Source organism: Ciona intestinalis, unplaced genomic scaffold (assembly GCF_000224145.3).
Source record: "Ciona intestinalis unplaced genomic scaffold, KH HT000262.1, whole genome shotgun sequence".
Taxonomy (NCBI): domain Eukaryota; kingdom Metazoa; phylum Chordata; class Ascidiacea; order Phlebobranchia; family Cionidae; genus Ciona; species Ciona intestinalis.
The window spans coordinates 230,139-242,776 of record NW_004190583.1 but is presented as its reverse complement, the minus strand read 5'-3'; the positions used below and the strand labels follow the sequence as shown (position 1 = coordinate 242,776).

The window sequence follows — 12,638 nt, the reverse complement described above, 5'->3', positions numbered from 1 at the left end:
ATCATTGCGATCAAAATAGCTTCTACTACTGCCATTTGTTTATTCAAATATTCAGTAACAAGCATATTCTATTCTGTATGGGTGAGGTACCTCATCACAGCATGGCATGGCTTTTAGGTACTATGATTTGGCCAGAGTTGCCAATTACCCCAACATTGTATATACACATTCTATTTCATATGGGTAAGGTCCTATAGTGAGGTATGCTGTGGGACCTGAGATTCAAGCCAGAGTTGGCTTGTTTCCTAACCAGGAAGCGTTTTATTCTATATGGGTGGGGTCTCACAACGTGAAACGCCATTAATCCTAAGATTTAGGCCATTGATCCGTTACCCTAACAGCCCAACACCCAAACAACCACATGAAACTTACCTTTCCTCTCTCTTTATCCTCACCCTCTCAGCTCTCTCCTCCGCTTCCTTCTTCCTCTCCTCATCTTGCTTCCTCATATCTTCCTCCATCCTCGAAGTGATGGATTCAAAGTTGGATGAAATATTCCTCACCAGCCAACCCAACCCTTGTTGTAACGAAGGATCAATTTTCTTTGGTTTGCTCTTGATTGCCGCACAAAGTTCCTGTGGTAGTTTAAATATTTAGATTGCATGAAGGTGTAGGGAACAAAAATCTATTTTATTATTTTTTGAGATTTGGTCATAATCAGTTAATCATCATATTTTTTAAACCTAAAATAAAAAAAAATTAAATATATTTAATATACAAATGCAATAGGACTAGATCTGTTAGGGCATTTAAAATTCTAGGCACAATTTTCCACATATTTAATAAAAGTTATGAAACAATGTACAACTTTAAAGAGATAACACTGACGTATTTAGTTAAGTCAAAATATAAAACACCCCGAATCAACACTAACCACTTTACATGGGCATCTGTTCCTATTCACAACAGTTTGTAGATCAAGTGCGTCGCATATATCGGCTTCGTTCATTGCCCCACTCACATCTTGCTTGTTTGCTAGTCTGTGTGGGGAAGTAGCAAAAACTTAAAAAAAGTTGATTAAAAAAAAATATTTTTTTTTTTTAATTGTAAAAAGATGAACTGTGGATTGCTTATAATTAAATGATAAAATTATTGACTTCTATTTTTAATACAGGGGGCAGGGGCATAGGCAGTCATACATAATTTTATACTCCATCCCATAACAAATGAGTCAAATGACCTAAAGCGCTGTGTAAAACCTTACAGTAGAATAGGTTTCCCAGCCACGAACTGATGTTCCAAGACATTAGCGAGCGCTTCTTTCCCTTCCTCTGTTCGATCCTTGTCACTCGCATCAACCACAAATATAATCCCATGAGCTTCGGCCAAGTAATGTTTCCAAACTCCTCGTATTGATCTTCCGCCTCCAACATCCATGATTCGAAGATCATAATCACCTGGAGACGAAATTAATTACTAAACTCGTTCTTAACCATACCTCCGAAAGATATAAACAGACACAATGTTAAAAACTTTACTTGGTGGTAAGAAGTACTTTACAGGTTTGTAACAAACCCACAGTATAAAACTATTAATAGAAAATATAGGGAGACAATAACTTGTGTTATAATCCTACCAAACTTGGCGTTAGCTTCCGAGAATCCAACAGTTGGAGCAACATCTAACGTATCTCCTTGCACACATTTTACTGCAGTTGTTTTACCAGCGTTGTCCAATCCCAACATTAACAAACTCAGACTTCTGTGAAACATGAAAACCTATGTTTATGGCGCCGCGGCAAAGTGGTTAGTCTGTCTCTAACCCGGAGCCCCGGAGGTAATGTTCAAGGCTTGTTACTGACTCACTGCTAACAACTGTCGTTTTCTAGTCATGCAATGATCCAGACTGCAGAGTATGGCAGGTGCACGCGCGATTTTTTACAGACTTTCGGTTATGCACGCCACAATTTGTCCTACGCACGCCAATTAATTAAACAAAGAAAAAAATACGTATTAAATTAAGTAAGATTTCCTAACGTGGCTTGAAAATGTACATGCTTTGCACGCAGATTTTTAATGATAGCACGCGCGAACGCGAAAAATAACCGTCTTGCACGTGCGAGATCTCGTCAGGAACTGCCATACTTTGCAGACTGGGCAATGATACAGCAAGTTACATTAATTCATGTTTTATTCTATGTGGGTGAAGTTCCACAACATGCCAGGCCATGAGACCTATCCGGGCCTTCAGACATTCAATAACATCTAAAGTTATTTCCCCTAACTTATTTTTGGCCAGAAACAAAATACTTTTAAATTATCTCAGGATTTTCTACATGATATCTCACAATATATATCCCAGTTTTATGACGTAAAAGACTAAAATCACATGACTTTGATATTCAATTGTACATAATATACTTACTGTATCCAATTGACAGCAGTTTATTCAACTAATATGATTTTCGTTAAGTATAACAATAAAACAAAACGGCTATGCGTATTTTATGCTTGGTATAAAATCACTTACTTCCGTTTATTCTTCCACGGAAAACAGTTCCCCATTTGACCGATCATAACATACGTTTAGAACAGAAATAAAACTCGATTTCCGCCTCCACAGAAAACATTTCTCAAATTAAACTTCACTTTGTTTTCACAAATTTCGTTGCGAAGAAAAGAAACAAAACCAACAAATCAATATTCACATCTATTCATGCGTGAATATAAATATCGTCTGGGGTGCGTTCTGAATAACGATAAAGATGTTGTTTTTCCAGCGTACTCACATTCTTTGAAACATTCTCTTTAAATTTGCATTCAACAGAACGATTTAAAAGTAAATATTGCATAGCCATGCGTGGTAAAACTTGAATGAATAATTTATAGTCTAAAAGATTTTAAATAATGCAAGTTCTTTATAAACAAAACTGTGAAACCTGCAATATTAATAAACACTTCCAAACAAACAAGTTCATGAACTAGTTTATTGCGATTTTGGCACATAAATTGTTGGCACCTATAAGCTACAAAGCTAAGAGAGGTACTAGAATGGTTGTTCGAAAAATTGGATGTAATCTAAATAAGCTAACACTAGAATGTGTATTCAAGCATCTTATGAAACATTTAAGCTGTCATGACTGTACAACCAAATAATACATATTCAACTGTTTAGCTGTCAAGTAAAAATACAGAGTTTTATCATTCACATAAAGTAAAACGAGTTTTTCCATTTAAAAATAGTGGGTTTTTACAGTAAAGGCTTTAAACTTGATAAATAATTTGATTGTCTAACTTTTAGAAAAAGAAAATCTGCAGTAACAGCAAGTGCATTAAAGGTTTCATAATTACACAAAATATTGTGTATGTTGTATATAGTAGTTTAGGCAGTGATTTGGGGGCGTGTTTCAGGTGGTAGAGTAAATCGGACTTGACTTTTTGTCATTTTGTCTTCAGCAACATCAGCTTTAGTGGTCTCAGTGTGGTTTGTGGGTTCAGCCAACCCAAGAATAGCAGGGGATGGCATGGTAGAGGGAACATCAAACCTTCGTTTGCGCTGAAACCTCAACTCACTGTCCACAACATCTTGTCCATATTTGTTCCCGTTCCAATCATCAAAGTCAAGAAAGGAATCGTTAAACGTGCCGAACATGCGATTTCTATTGAAAAATACATTTGTTATACACAAATGACAAAGTAAAAGATAAAAAAAATGATTGAAAATATTAAATAACATAACTTTGAGTCTATATGTTTAGGTACAATGTTTGCAGTAATACAAAAGTGTAAGCACTTTTTATAAACATTATAAAACTTACTGACATTAAGCTGAGAATACTATAGGGAGATTATTATTATCAACTCTAATTTACAAATATTAAATAGGTATACACACATTGTGCAAGGAATGAGAAATACTCCTTAATAAATCACAATGAATGTAAATATCACATTTTATTCATTACATTCATTTACCTGCTTTTCATCCTGACTGGGCTTTCCACATCCCTTAGTGGCATGGCCAACCAATGAGGACACTCGGTGCCATGGCGACCAAGGGGAACCAAAGGGGAAGGAGGAAGCCGACGTGACCGGATGTGATGGTCGGGAAACACTCGGCCCGTTTGGCATTGTAGGAGCATCTGTGTGCATACAAATTAAATTCAATTTATTTTTAAAAAAAAGGTAATGTTTAACAATATATGGTAACGCTGTCCGATCATAACTGTAATAAATCCAGAGAATCCAACCCTAATCTGGTGCTGATACAGTTGAAAAATTTTGTGCAAAGAAGTTCAGTAAGGATCTGGTGCTACAAAACATAGTGGGCAAAAATCAAGTCTAACCAACTGTATAATAAAAAAGAGACTAGGTAAGCAAAAAAAAGAAAAAAAAAGTATAATGAAAATTGAATAAATGAAACCAGATCCATACCCCACACCCCACGATGCTACAAAACAACTGCTGGTATTCTAGTCTTACATTTTCAACCAAAAGAAACTTGATCTAGATACAGATCAATACAACATACTGTTACAACTGAGTTATCCCATTGTTATGTAATAATAAGATCTTATTACATCAACAATACAATTGTTACAATACAATGGCCAATTATGAGGTAACAAAAACACAATGCAAGTGTTTCGAATTTAAAATTTAATAGAATTAGTTCTTTAACTTCTCAATCAAATCTATTAATTGAGTTTGTCATGCAAACAATAAACCATTGACTAAATAACAAATATTCAAACAGGGCAGCATAGTTATGCATTGTACATGATAGTTTTAGATAAATTTTAGATGAATTTGTAACAAACATTTTGACTGACACATTCGTTATAACAAACTAACTAATACATTTAGTTGAAACATGCTTTCATTCACAAACACCCATATTCTGTAATTACAGTTGTGTGTAAGTTGCATGAATGACATTCAATTATGTTAGTTTAAACCCTATAACCTTGAATTATCTTTATTGATTATTTGCATACTTATTATATGTATGGGCCAAAACTATAGGCCAACTTATTATATATATAGCCCAAAAAGTCACAGAACCTGCCTCACTGTAAGACCTCGGTCAGGGGTAACAAGCTAAACTGCCATAAATCCCAGGTGTTCAAGGACCCACCCAAACAGAATAGAAGATCTCATCCATATAGACAACCACATATTCAAGTTGTAACACACATATATATTATAACCACAACCCCAACCTTTTCTTCTTCATCTCTTTCCCTCTCAGCTGCAAGCAGAGGATCCTTCAATCTTCCCGTTCTAACACGCAGTGATACTGGGGAGTTTGCTCCGTGTAAAACAAGAGGGTCATATTCCTTGTGTGATATCGTGTCAAGGAACACAACGCCCTGGAAAGTTGTTTATAAGTTGTGGTTAACACAATTTGTAATTAACCTTCACAATGCACAGTATTCACCTTCTACAACATAAATGCTTGTTTAACTTTTACAGTGAAACCAAAATTATGTTGATTTTACCCATGCCATAAAAAAATCAAAAAATCATGAAACCAAAAAATAGTTTATTATTTAACCTCTACAACGAACATAAATACACTTTAACTTTATGTACATACCTTACATATCTTTATACCAATAAATAACTTAGTAATTACGCACCTTTTTATTTGTGTATTTTAAGTAGTTTCGATGTTCCTTGCGTTTAGCAGCATCTAGTGGTTGAAAACCGCGCTCAATTTCTTGTTCAACTCGTTTACGAACGGGGATATAAACTCGCTCGTTCCACCGTTTGTATAAAAGCTCTTTTCTTCTTAGATTTAATAAATCATGGTCGATTAAAAACTCATCAATGCCCTGTGGGTGGTGGTGGAAGAATATAAGTAATGTACGAAAAAAAAATTCTGTTTAAACATTGAAAAAATAATAATTGTGCACAAAGTTACATTTGTAGTAACTCGTAAGCAGGCACGAGGTGTTTAAAACAGAATATCCATTATTATAAGACTGTCGTTGCCCGCCACATGTATATAAACGACAAATCATGTCTTACTTTTACAAAGTTTTCTTCATTATTTAAAACAACCGTGTACATTTGTTTGGTTCCATTATTTTCAGCGCTGTGTTGATCACGTATGTGGTGTAAGGACTTCTGGTTGATCCAATTCTAAGAATATTTATGAATAAATACGAAAACCAAACTGTGTTTGTAATAAGAGTGTTAAATTTTAGACAGGAATAAATGTTGCAATACGGATAAATATTGATGTAATGTTTAAATATACATTTCAAATATTTTTCCAATAATTTATTTTTTCATTATATGCACTACTCCCAACCATTGTCATTTGTTTTACCAGAACGTCTACACCGAACTGACCTAAATGACATTACCGATTTCAAAGTCAAAGAACCAGAAAGGTCAATAAATATTATCAAGTTTACAAATATTCAAAACAACCTTAATATTTCTCGAATTCTCAGCACTAGAAGTGTTGGAAGAAGCTCTGTTTAAACGAGAACCAGATCTGTTAGACTTGCCACCGAGGCTGAATGAATATTCTTTCTGGAAGAAAGTAGGAGTTAAATAAATGAAAGATCTAGTGCTACGAAAACATAACAGACAAACAAAAAGGCCAACTATCAATTTTGTGATAAAAAATATCTAAATTTTGCCTATAAATCTTATTTAAAAAACAAAAACAAGAAGCCATTTCTACACAAAAGAACATTACTTATTTCATTTAAAATTGTATGAATATATGAATACAACTTACGTGTTTTAAATTTTGTTTTTCTAAATCCAATTCCGTTACGTCCGCCGAATAAAACTTAATGGACCCGCTTGATACTTGATTTAACTTTGAACTTTCCATTTTAAATAGCACAGCTTACACCATGGCGAACGCAATCTTTAGTTTCGCTTCCAAAAAAGAAATTTTAATAAATCCGAAAATAGAAAAAATCTTGAGAGCTTCACTTTTAATAAGCGTTGCTTTGGAAACAAATAAACTCATTAGCGCCACCAGTTAATGACGATTAGTTTCATAAATATAACTTTTTATACAGTAAATTTAAACGTTTATGCGTATATTAATGTAATTAGATCAAAAAATATATAAATTTACCTAATCAGTTAAGGAAAGTGTAATCGTTTTATTTATTAAAATTCATTAACGAAAATTTTTGATTAATGCAAAACAGTAATAAAACATGTTCGAAATGCATAAACAAAGCGTTATTTTACGCAACATAGTCAAAAAAATAAGCTTTTGCAGGAAGATTACTCAATATAATTAAACAGCACCCCTTTTAATTGCGTAAAAAAGATTACTATAGATTCTATGGCACCATGGCAACAAAGGAAGTCGGGATTTAGAAAATATCAAATTTTGTTGTTCGTGTTTTGGAGCTTGTGTTTACTGTAAACAAGATTCAACTAAAGATGGCGAACTTATGGATGGAAGGAGATCGCTACCAAATAAAAGGGGTACCGGTAAGTTACACTGCAAACACAATAGTTGACTGAATTCGGCAGTTTATGTGAGTAAACCTGGTTTTCATTCCACATTGTTACTAACAAAGATACAAGTATGAACGAACCAAATTTTAGTTTTAATTTTGAAGAAAAAAAATTTTGGAGAGTAAGTTTACAGTCTGTACAGTTATATAAGCATTACTTATACCGGAAAAATATTGTATATGCAAGCAGATAGGTGTGGAGCAGTGGAGGTGTGCTCTCCTTTTATACTGTTAAAAATTCTGTGGATGTTTTTGGTTTGATAAAGTGATATCTCTTCTGGACACTTTTTTCCCTATGCTCGCTATGTCCATAATGTCTGCTATGTCCACTATGTCCGCTATGTTCACTACGTCCGCTATGTCCATAATATCCACTACATAGCTAACATAGTGGACCTAGCGGACATGCAAACTCCTATTGAACTAAAGGGATCCCATATTTCATATTAAACTCAATATACATCTTAGGATCGTGTGAAGATGAACCAGTTGAACAACTTACTTCATGATTCACTCATATCAACAGAACATGTTGAAAAATGTGCGATACTTGATCGAAAAGAAAAAGAACAAAGAGCTGGTTCTCCTGGATTTGTTGTAAGTTAATATTTTCTTATTAATTACTCATTTAAACTGGTAAAAATTAAATAATGTTGTCTACTTGTATATTCGAGTGCCAGGTAACGACAGCTATTGAAACACAGGTGTGAACAGATACTGTTTTACTTTCTGATTATTATTACCTAATAAATTCAGGTATTGTTGAAAATAGGTTTACAAAGTTTTCTATTAATATTAAAGCTGAAGCTACTGCTTCTTTAAAATCATTTTATGCTTTTGAATTTATAATCTAATATATGTTGTTGGCTTGTTGTCATAGTTACAAAAAGATCAGATCCTTTCTTTACAAGAAGCTTTCAAGAAATGTTCCATGATAAGAAAAGAAGGAATTTGTTTTGAAGATAAAAACTACAAATGTACAAGAGCTGACAAGAACTCGATTTATGCTAAACAGGTAAAATCATTTGATTTAATCACCTGCTTAATATTGTAAACAATAACATAAACAGATGATCATATGGTGATTACTATGTTCTAGTCTAACTTGCTGTTTGAACTAAAAACCAAACTTTTTAAGGAAAGCAAAATTTATTAAAAAAAACGAAACAATTGACTGAGCCCTGAGGTGTAGCCTTTGTATACAATATATAGGGCAGAACATGTTGAATTACAAAGAAAACAGAGAATAGAAGTAGTTAATGCAATGTGAAAACCTTTGTTTTCATTAGCAAACTAGAAAAAATGGCTATTCTCTTTATTCTTTGTATATCAAACAACTCCATACACTATAAAGTTAATAACAGCATGAATTTTATGACATTTTAAAGGAATATTTATATAATGTTTCCAGCTTCAGTCTAATGATGGAATGATTATTACACAAACTGCTACTCTGTTGATTGTTGCAACATACACTGAGAGGATGTTTCCATCAGTTTGTGTGGAAGCCATGGAAAAGTTGACTGACTATTTCCGTGAAAAAGGAAGATAATCATTGTGGTGTTATAATATATATGTGTTGGCACAGTTTGGTCCTAAGCAGTATTGTCCAAGAGTTTGTGACGTTAAAGAAATTGTTTTAAGAGTCTGGTTTTAGTTCTGCTAGGTGGCGACAGAGAGAGGGTGTTTTTCTTGTTAGTAGGAACAAATCATCGGCTGTTATTCGTTTTCTTTTGGCGTGTTTTGCAAACAATTCAAGATCGTGCGCAAATAAAACAGATTGCCTAGAAAACAATTTTTGTTGTAACATGATTTTTATTTATCTTTTCATTTTATTGAAAACACAACGATCACTTATCGAAATAAATTATATGCTATGGATATTCTCATGTTGTTACAAGTTACACTAAACAGATGCATTTCCTCAGCTTAATACAATAAAAAGGTGTGACGTTAAATCATTTGAATTTAGCCCACACTGAGTCACCTGCTAGCCAGATCAGCGATCATTGCAATGCTTTCTTTACTGAATATTATCTCGGTTTCTTTCTCAATCTTTTTACAGATCTTTCCTGTAGTGTAATGTATCACCTGAGAAACAAGGGATTAAGGGTTGAATCTTTGCTACCTTGTAAAGTCGTTGTATATCACCTAACACGCAGATTTGATATTGTAGGCAACGGTTAAGTGCTAGTAATTGAAGGACAGAAGGTTTAAAGTTTATGTCAAAAAGTCTCAAATAAGTGTCAATCATTAACTTCAGGAGAACATCAGGTCATTTTAATTCAACCTGACTTAAATTCTAGTAATGGAATGGCACCAGGTTTGAAGCATTTGTGAAAAAGTCTCAAATAAGTATCAATCATTTGGAATATCATGCCCATTTTAATTCCCCATCTAACTTTAATTAAATTATGACTGATATCCACCGGTTTAAGGCCGTCTATTTTATTTAACTCCTTACAAGACCAACCCATCAAATTATTGTAAGATGATGTCAGCTCTACTGCCCTCTTACCTGGGTAAACTTTTCATCTTCTTCAATGCTTGCCATTGTCAGTATTTGTATAATTTTTTATCTAACCTCTCTGAAAGTGTTTGAAACAAGTTTATTAAGCAAAATCAACACCGGAAAAAAAAAACATTGTAAAAAAAAATTAAGTAACTTTATTTCATGTTAAGTAACAAAGATATCAAAATAAATGAAGATTAATTTGAATTTAATTGCTTTACCATACCAACCAAATAAACAACAATTTGCAACAGATAAATGAACTAAATTATTTCAATAAACCACCAGGCTAACTTGTGACAAAATATTAAAAAAGTCAAGAATGAGAAAGCAACAAAAAGACATCTATTTAAAGAAACATTATTATCACAACAATTAGCAGAATACAGATGGTGCTAGTTTTATGATAAAGATGCAACGGCATTATGGCTTAATATATGTTATAACTTCTATAAAATCATATATTAGTTAAACGCAAAATATATTATTACAATTTGTTGTATATTAACTATAAAGTGTTTAATGTGCATATTAATAAACTGTGTGTAGAGAGATCTGCAATATATAAGTTAAAAGAACTTCTCATAAAGTAAAATAATATAATGGTTTGTTTTTAAACTTCAGATGCAGCTTGCAACAAAGTAAATAAAGAAAACTCCAAAACAACTATCACCCACAAAGTTACATACAGAGGAACTCTTGGGCGGGGACAATATGTATGAAACAGAACACCCGTGTTATAACAACTGTCATTGCCCCATCACATTAGGATAAATAAATTACATTCATTCACCTATTCATTCAATCACTTACAGATTAAGCTATTACAAAAAAAGCATAATTAATAAATAAACAAATATTTTAGTAACAATGTAGATGTGTTGACACAAACAACATAAAACATTGGATGCAATCACAGGGAGATGTTATTCAAAAACACAATGTTAAACAGATATATCAATATTATTATTATTAGAAAGAATGACTAGTCTACAAAAGGATGTTTATAATGTTAGGGAAAGGGTCGTGCCTATTACACATAAAATTAAAGTATCGTATTTAAATTTCAAATAATATTAAAGTATTTTACAACTACCAGTAAACAGCTAATAACGCAACAAGCATTACATTCGGTAGTTTATGTAAATAAGAATCTTCAGATTTATCTATCCATAGCGGGAGGACGTGTGAAGCTAAGTATAAGGATGGCAATATCATAAGAAGGAATTCATCGAACGTCACAATGTTTAATGTAATTTGGACAAGCTTAGCTGATATAATTGTAAGTAAAAATAAACCACATGTAATAAGGATTTTCCTCACAAACAGAATCTTGTAGATGTTCACTGTGAGAGTAAAACTGAGGTATTTGTTGAGAAACGAAACAAGAAAAAAGAATTCAACTACGAAACAGACGCCGACAGTGAGTCGGGCAAGATGACCCACAGATGAATGGAATATCACGTGTAGTAGCATCACGAACGCTCCCGTATAAACGCTGACTGATCCTCCCCATGATGACTCGGCGTTTGTTGATCCTTGTTTCGCTTGAATGGTCAGCTTACACTTCTCTCTGTTTCATTAAAAAAAAATTAGCAAACATGGTAAATAAAACTAAAAGAAGGGAATGAATAAAATGATATTTGTTATAAGAAGGCGAGTGTAAAAACTACTGAATTAAAGATATTAAAAAAAGTGGAAATAGTAAACCTTTTTTACTGTAATGTTATTGTATAACTAGTACACAAAAATTATTATTTCTATGTCAACTGCTAACTAAATAACTGCGTATTACAAAAGTACAACTACAACACATCAATAATAAACACAACATACCCTTGTTTGATTTGGAAAGACTTTTCCCCATCTTTACAGCTGTGTTCTTTCACAGAAAAATTCATTTCCCATCAACACCGCTCTATTCACAACAGCCTAAACAGGCAACACTAAAGTGTCTATGATTAAGAACTTAATTAAATACTCAATTCTGTTACAGTTTAATAATAAATTATTTTCATAGTCAATAAATAAATGTATCTAATCTAGCAACGTAAGAACTACATAGTCTTTTCTAAGTGTCAATCAATAACACATTCATAAAATTTATGTGTCAATTCTCAATTATAACATAAATTGTAACCTTTTACTATATATATGTAGTTTTAATATAAAATCAAAAACCCAGTATATATATATATATAGACCATTGTACTATGTATTCTACACTTCCGCGTAATCTAAATATAAACTAGGTGTCGTATCACGCTGAACCTGTGTGTATGTATGTATGGTAACCACCCATCGCAAACTATTTGTCTCTATTCAATTCGCGATGACTCGCGCCGATAGTGGCATAGCGCAACGTCACAGAGATACTATTGCGTCATACATGACGCTCGATTGGACAACGGGAATTACATCGCAGGCATGAAGTGTCCCCATCACCATTAACACATGCAATGGCGCATTATTACACATACAAAATGATGTAGAACCTATTCCGCTTCTAAAATGTCAGAAGTGCGTGGTGGTGTCTGTTTATTAACCCCCACGTTTTAAGCAAAGTATGCCAAACCAATTATCCTGTGTTTTAATTCGGTTTTACAGAGAAACATAAGGCTACTAAGGACATATTAATATCATCATATTCCATTCTGCCACACTAATAATACGTTTTCATTGATT

The 12,638-nt window shown here is 33.1% G+C and overlaps 4 protein-coding genes across 6 annotated transcripts in view; 1 reads left to right on the top strand and 3 right to left on the bottom strand.

The window, feature by feature from the left end:
• LOC100178782 (ADP-ribosylation factor-like protein 13B) overlaps positions 1-2,658 on the bottom strand; it is a 5,216-nt gene extending 2,558 nt beyond the window's left edge. The window contains exons 1-5 of the mRNA XM_002129321.4: positions 2,470-2,658; positions 1,577-1,701; positions 1,205-1,397; positions 875-980; positions 373-575 (exon numbers count right to left, since the gene is read on the bottom strand). Coding sequence (XP_002129357.1) covers positions 373-575; positions 875-980; positions 1,205-1,397; positions 1,577-1,701; positions 2,470-2,516 — 674 coding nt within the window. The 5' untranslated portion in view covers positions 2,517-2,658. The remainder of the gene's footprint in view (positions 1-372; positions 576-874; positions 981-1,204; positions 1,398-1,576; positions 1,702-2,469) is intronic.
• Positions 2,659-2,908: 250 nt separating this feature from the next.
• Positions 2,909-6,898, bottom strand: LOC100181153 (protein FAM228B-like). The gene is made up of 7 exons (XM_002129278.4): positions 6,697-6,898; positions 6,381-6,485; positions 5,973-6,086; positions 5,582-5,776; positions 5,162-5,311; positions 3,915-4,081; positions 2,909-3,598 (listed from the first exon to the last, which is right to left on the bottom strand). Exons 1-7 carry the CDS (start codon positions 6,793-6,795, stop codon positions 3,322-3,324), a joined length of 1,107 nt encoding a protein of 368 aa, XP_002129314.1. The 5' UTR covers positions 6,796-6,898; the 3' UTR covers positions 2,909-3,321.
• Positions 6,899-7,261: 363 nt separating this feature from the next.
• On the top strand, positions 7,262-9,324 carry LOC100181200 (profilin-4-like). 2 transcript variants are annotated; one of them, XM_002129243.4, is made up of 4 exons: positions 7,262-7,415; positions 7,910-8,038; positions 8,322-8,456; positions 8,853-9,324. In XM_002129243.4, exons 1-4 carry the CDS (start codon positions 7,365-7,367, stop codon positions 8,991-8,993), a joined length of 456 nt encoding a protein of 151 aa, XP_002129279.1. In that variant the 5' UTR covers positions 7,262-7,364; the 3' UTR covers positions 8,994-9,324. The 2 variants fall into 2 exon arrangements, with proteins under 2 accessions (XP_002129279.1, XP_009857976.1); XM_009859674.3 differs by lacking the exon at positions 7,262-7,415 and adding an exon at positions 7,444-7,563.
• LOC100185873 (centromere protein S-like) lies at positions 8,572-12,042 on the bottom strand. Of its 2 annotated transcripts, XM_002129033.5 has the most exons (4): positions 11,790-12,042; positions 9,960-11,526; positions 9,429-9,532; positions 8,572-9,225 (listed from the first exon to the last, which is right to left on the bottom strand). In XM_002129033.5, exons 2-4 carry the CDS (start codon positions 9,993-9,995, stop codon positions 9,081-9,083), a joined length of 285 nt encoding a protein of 94 aa, XP_002129069.1. In that variant the 5' UTR covers positions 9,996-11,526; positions 11,790-12,042; the 3' UTR covers positions 8,572-9,080. The 2 variants fall into 2 exon arrangements, with proteins under 2 accessions (XP_002129069.1, XP_002129044.1); XM_002129008.4 differs by lacking the exons at positions 8,572-9,225; positions 9,429-9,532 and having other exon boundaries at positions 10,031-11,526.
• Positions 12,043-12,638: the final 596 nt, after the last annotated feature.

Bases quoted from the DNA above. Each gene is read 5' to 3' on its own strand.
- LOC100185873 (XM_002129008.4), bottom strand. From the start codon at position 11,854: ATGAATTTTTCTGTGAAAGAACACAGCTGTAAAGATGGGGAAAAGTCT. The intron at 11,527-11,789 runs GTATGTTGTGTT...TTAATGAAACAG, and splicing joins TCTTTCCAAATCAAACAAGG to AGAGAAGTGTAAGCTGACCA.
- LOC100181153 (XM_002129278.4), bottom strand. From the start codon at position 6,795: ATGGAAAGTTCAAAGTTAAATCAAGTATCAAGCGGGTCCATTAAGTTT. The intron at 4,082-5,161 runs GTTGGGGTTGTG...GTATGCACACAG, and splicing joins AAAGAGATGAAGAAGAAAAG to ATGCTCCTACAATGCCAAAC. The intron at 3,599-3,914 runs GTAAATGAATGT...ATTTTTCAATAG, and splicing joins CCAGTCAGGATGAAAAGCAG to AAATCGCATGTTCGGCACGT.
- LOC100181200 (XM_002129243.4), top strand. From the start codon at position 7,365: ATGGCGAACTTATGGATGGAAGGAGATCGCTACCAAATAAAAGGGGTA. The intron at 8,039-8,321 runs GTAAGTTAATAT...TTGTTGTCATAG, and splicing joins CTGGTTCTCCTGGATTTGTT to TTACAAAAAGATCAGATCCT. The intron at 8,457-8,852 runs GTAAAATCATTT...TAATGTTTCCAG, and splicing joins ACTCGATTTATGCTAAACAG to CTTCAGTCTAATGATGGAAT.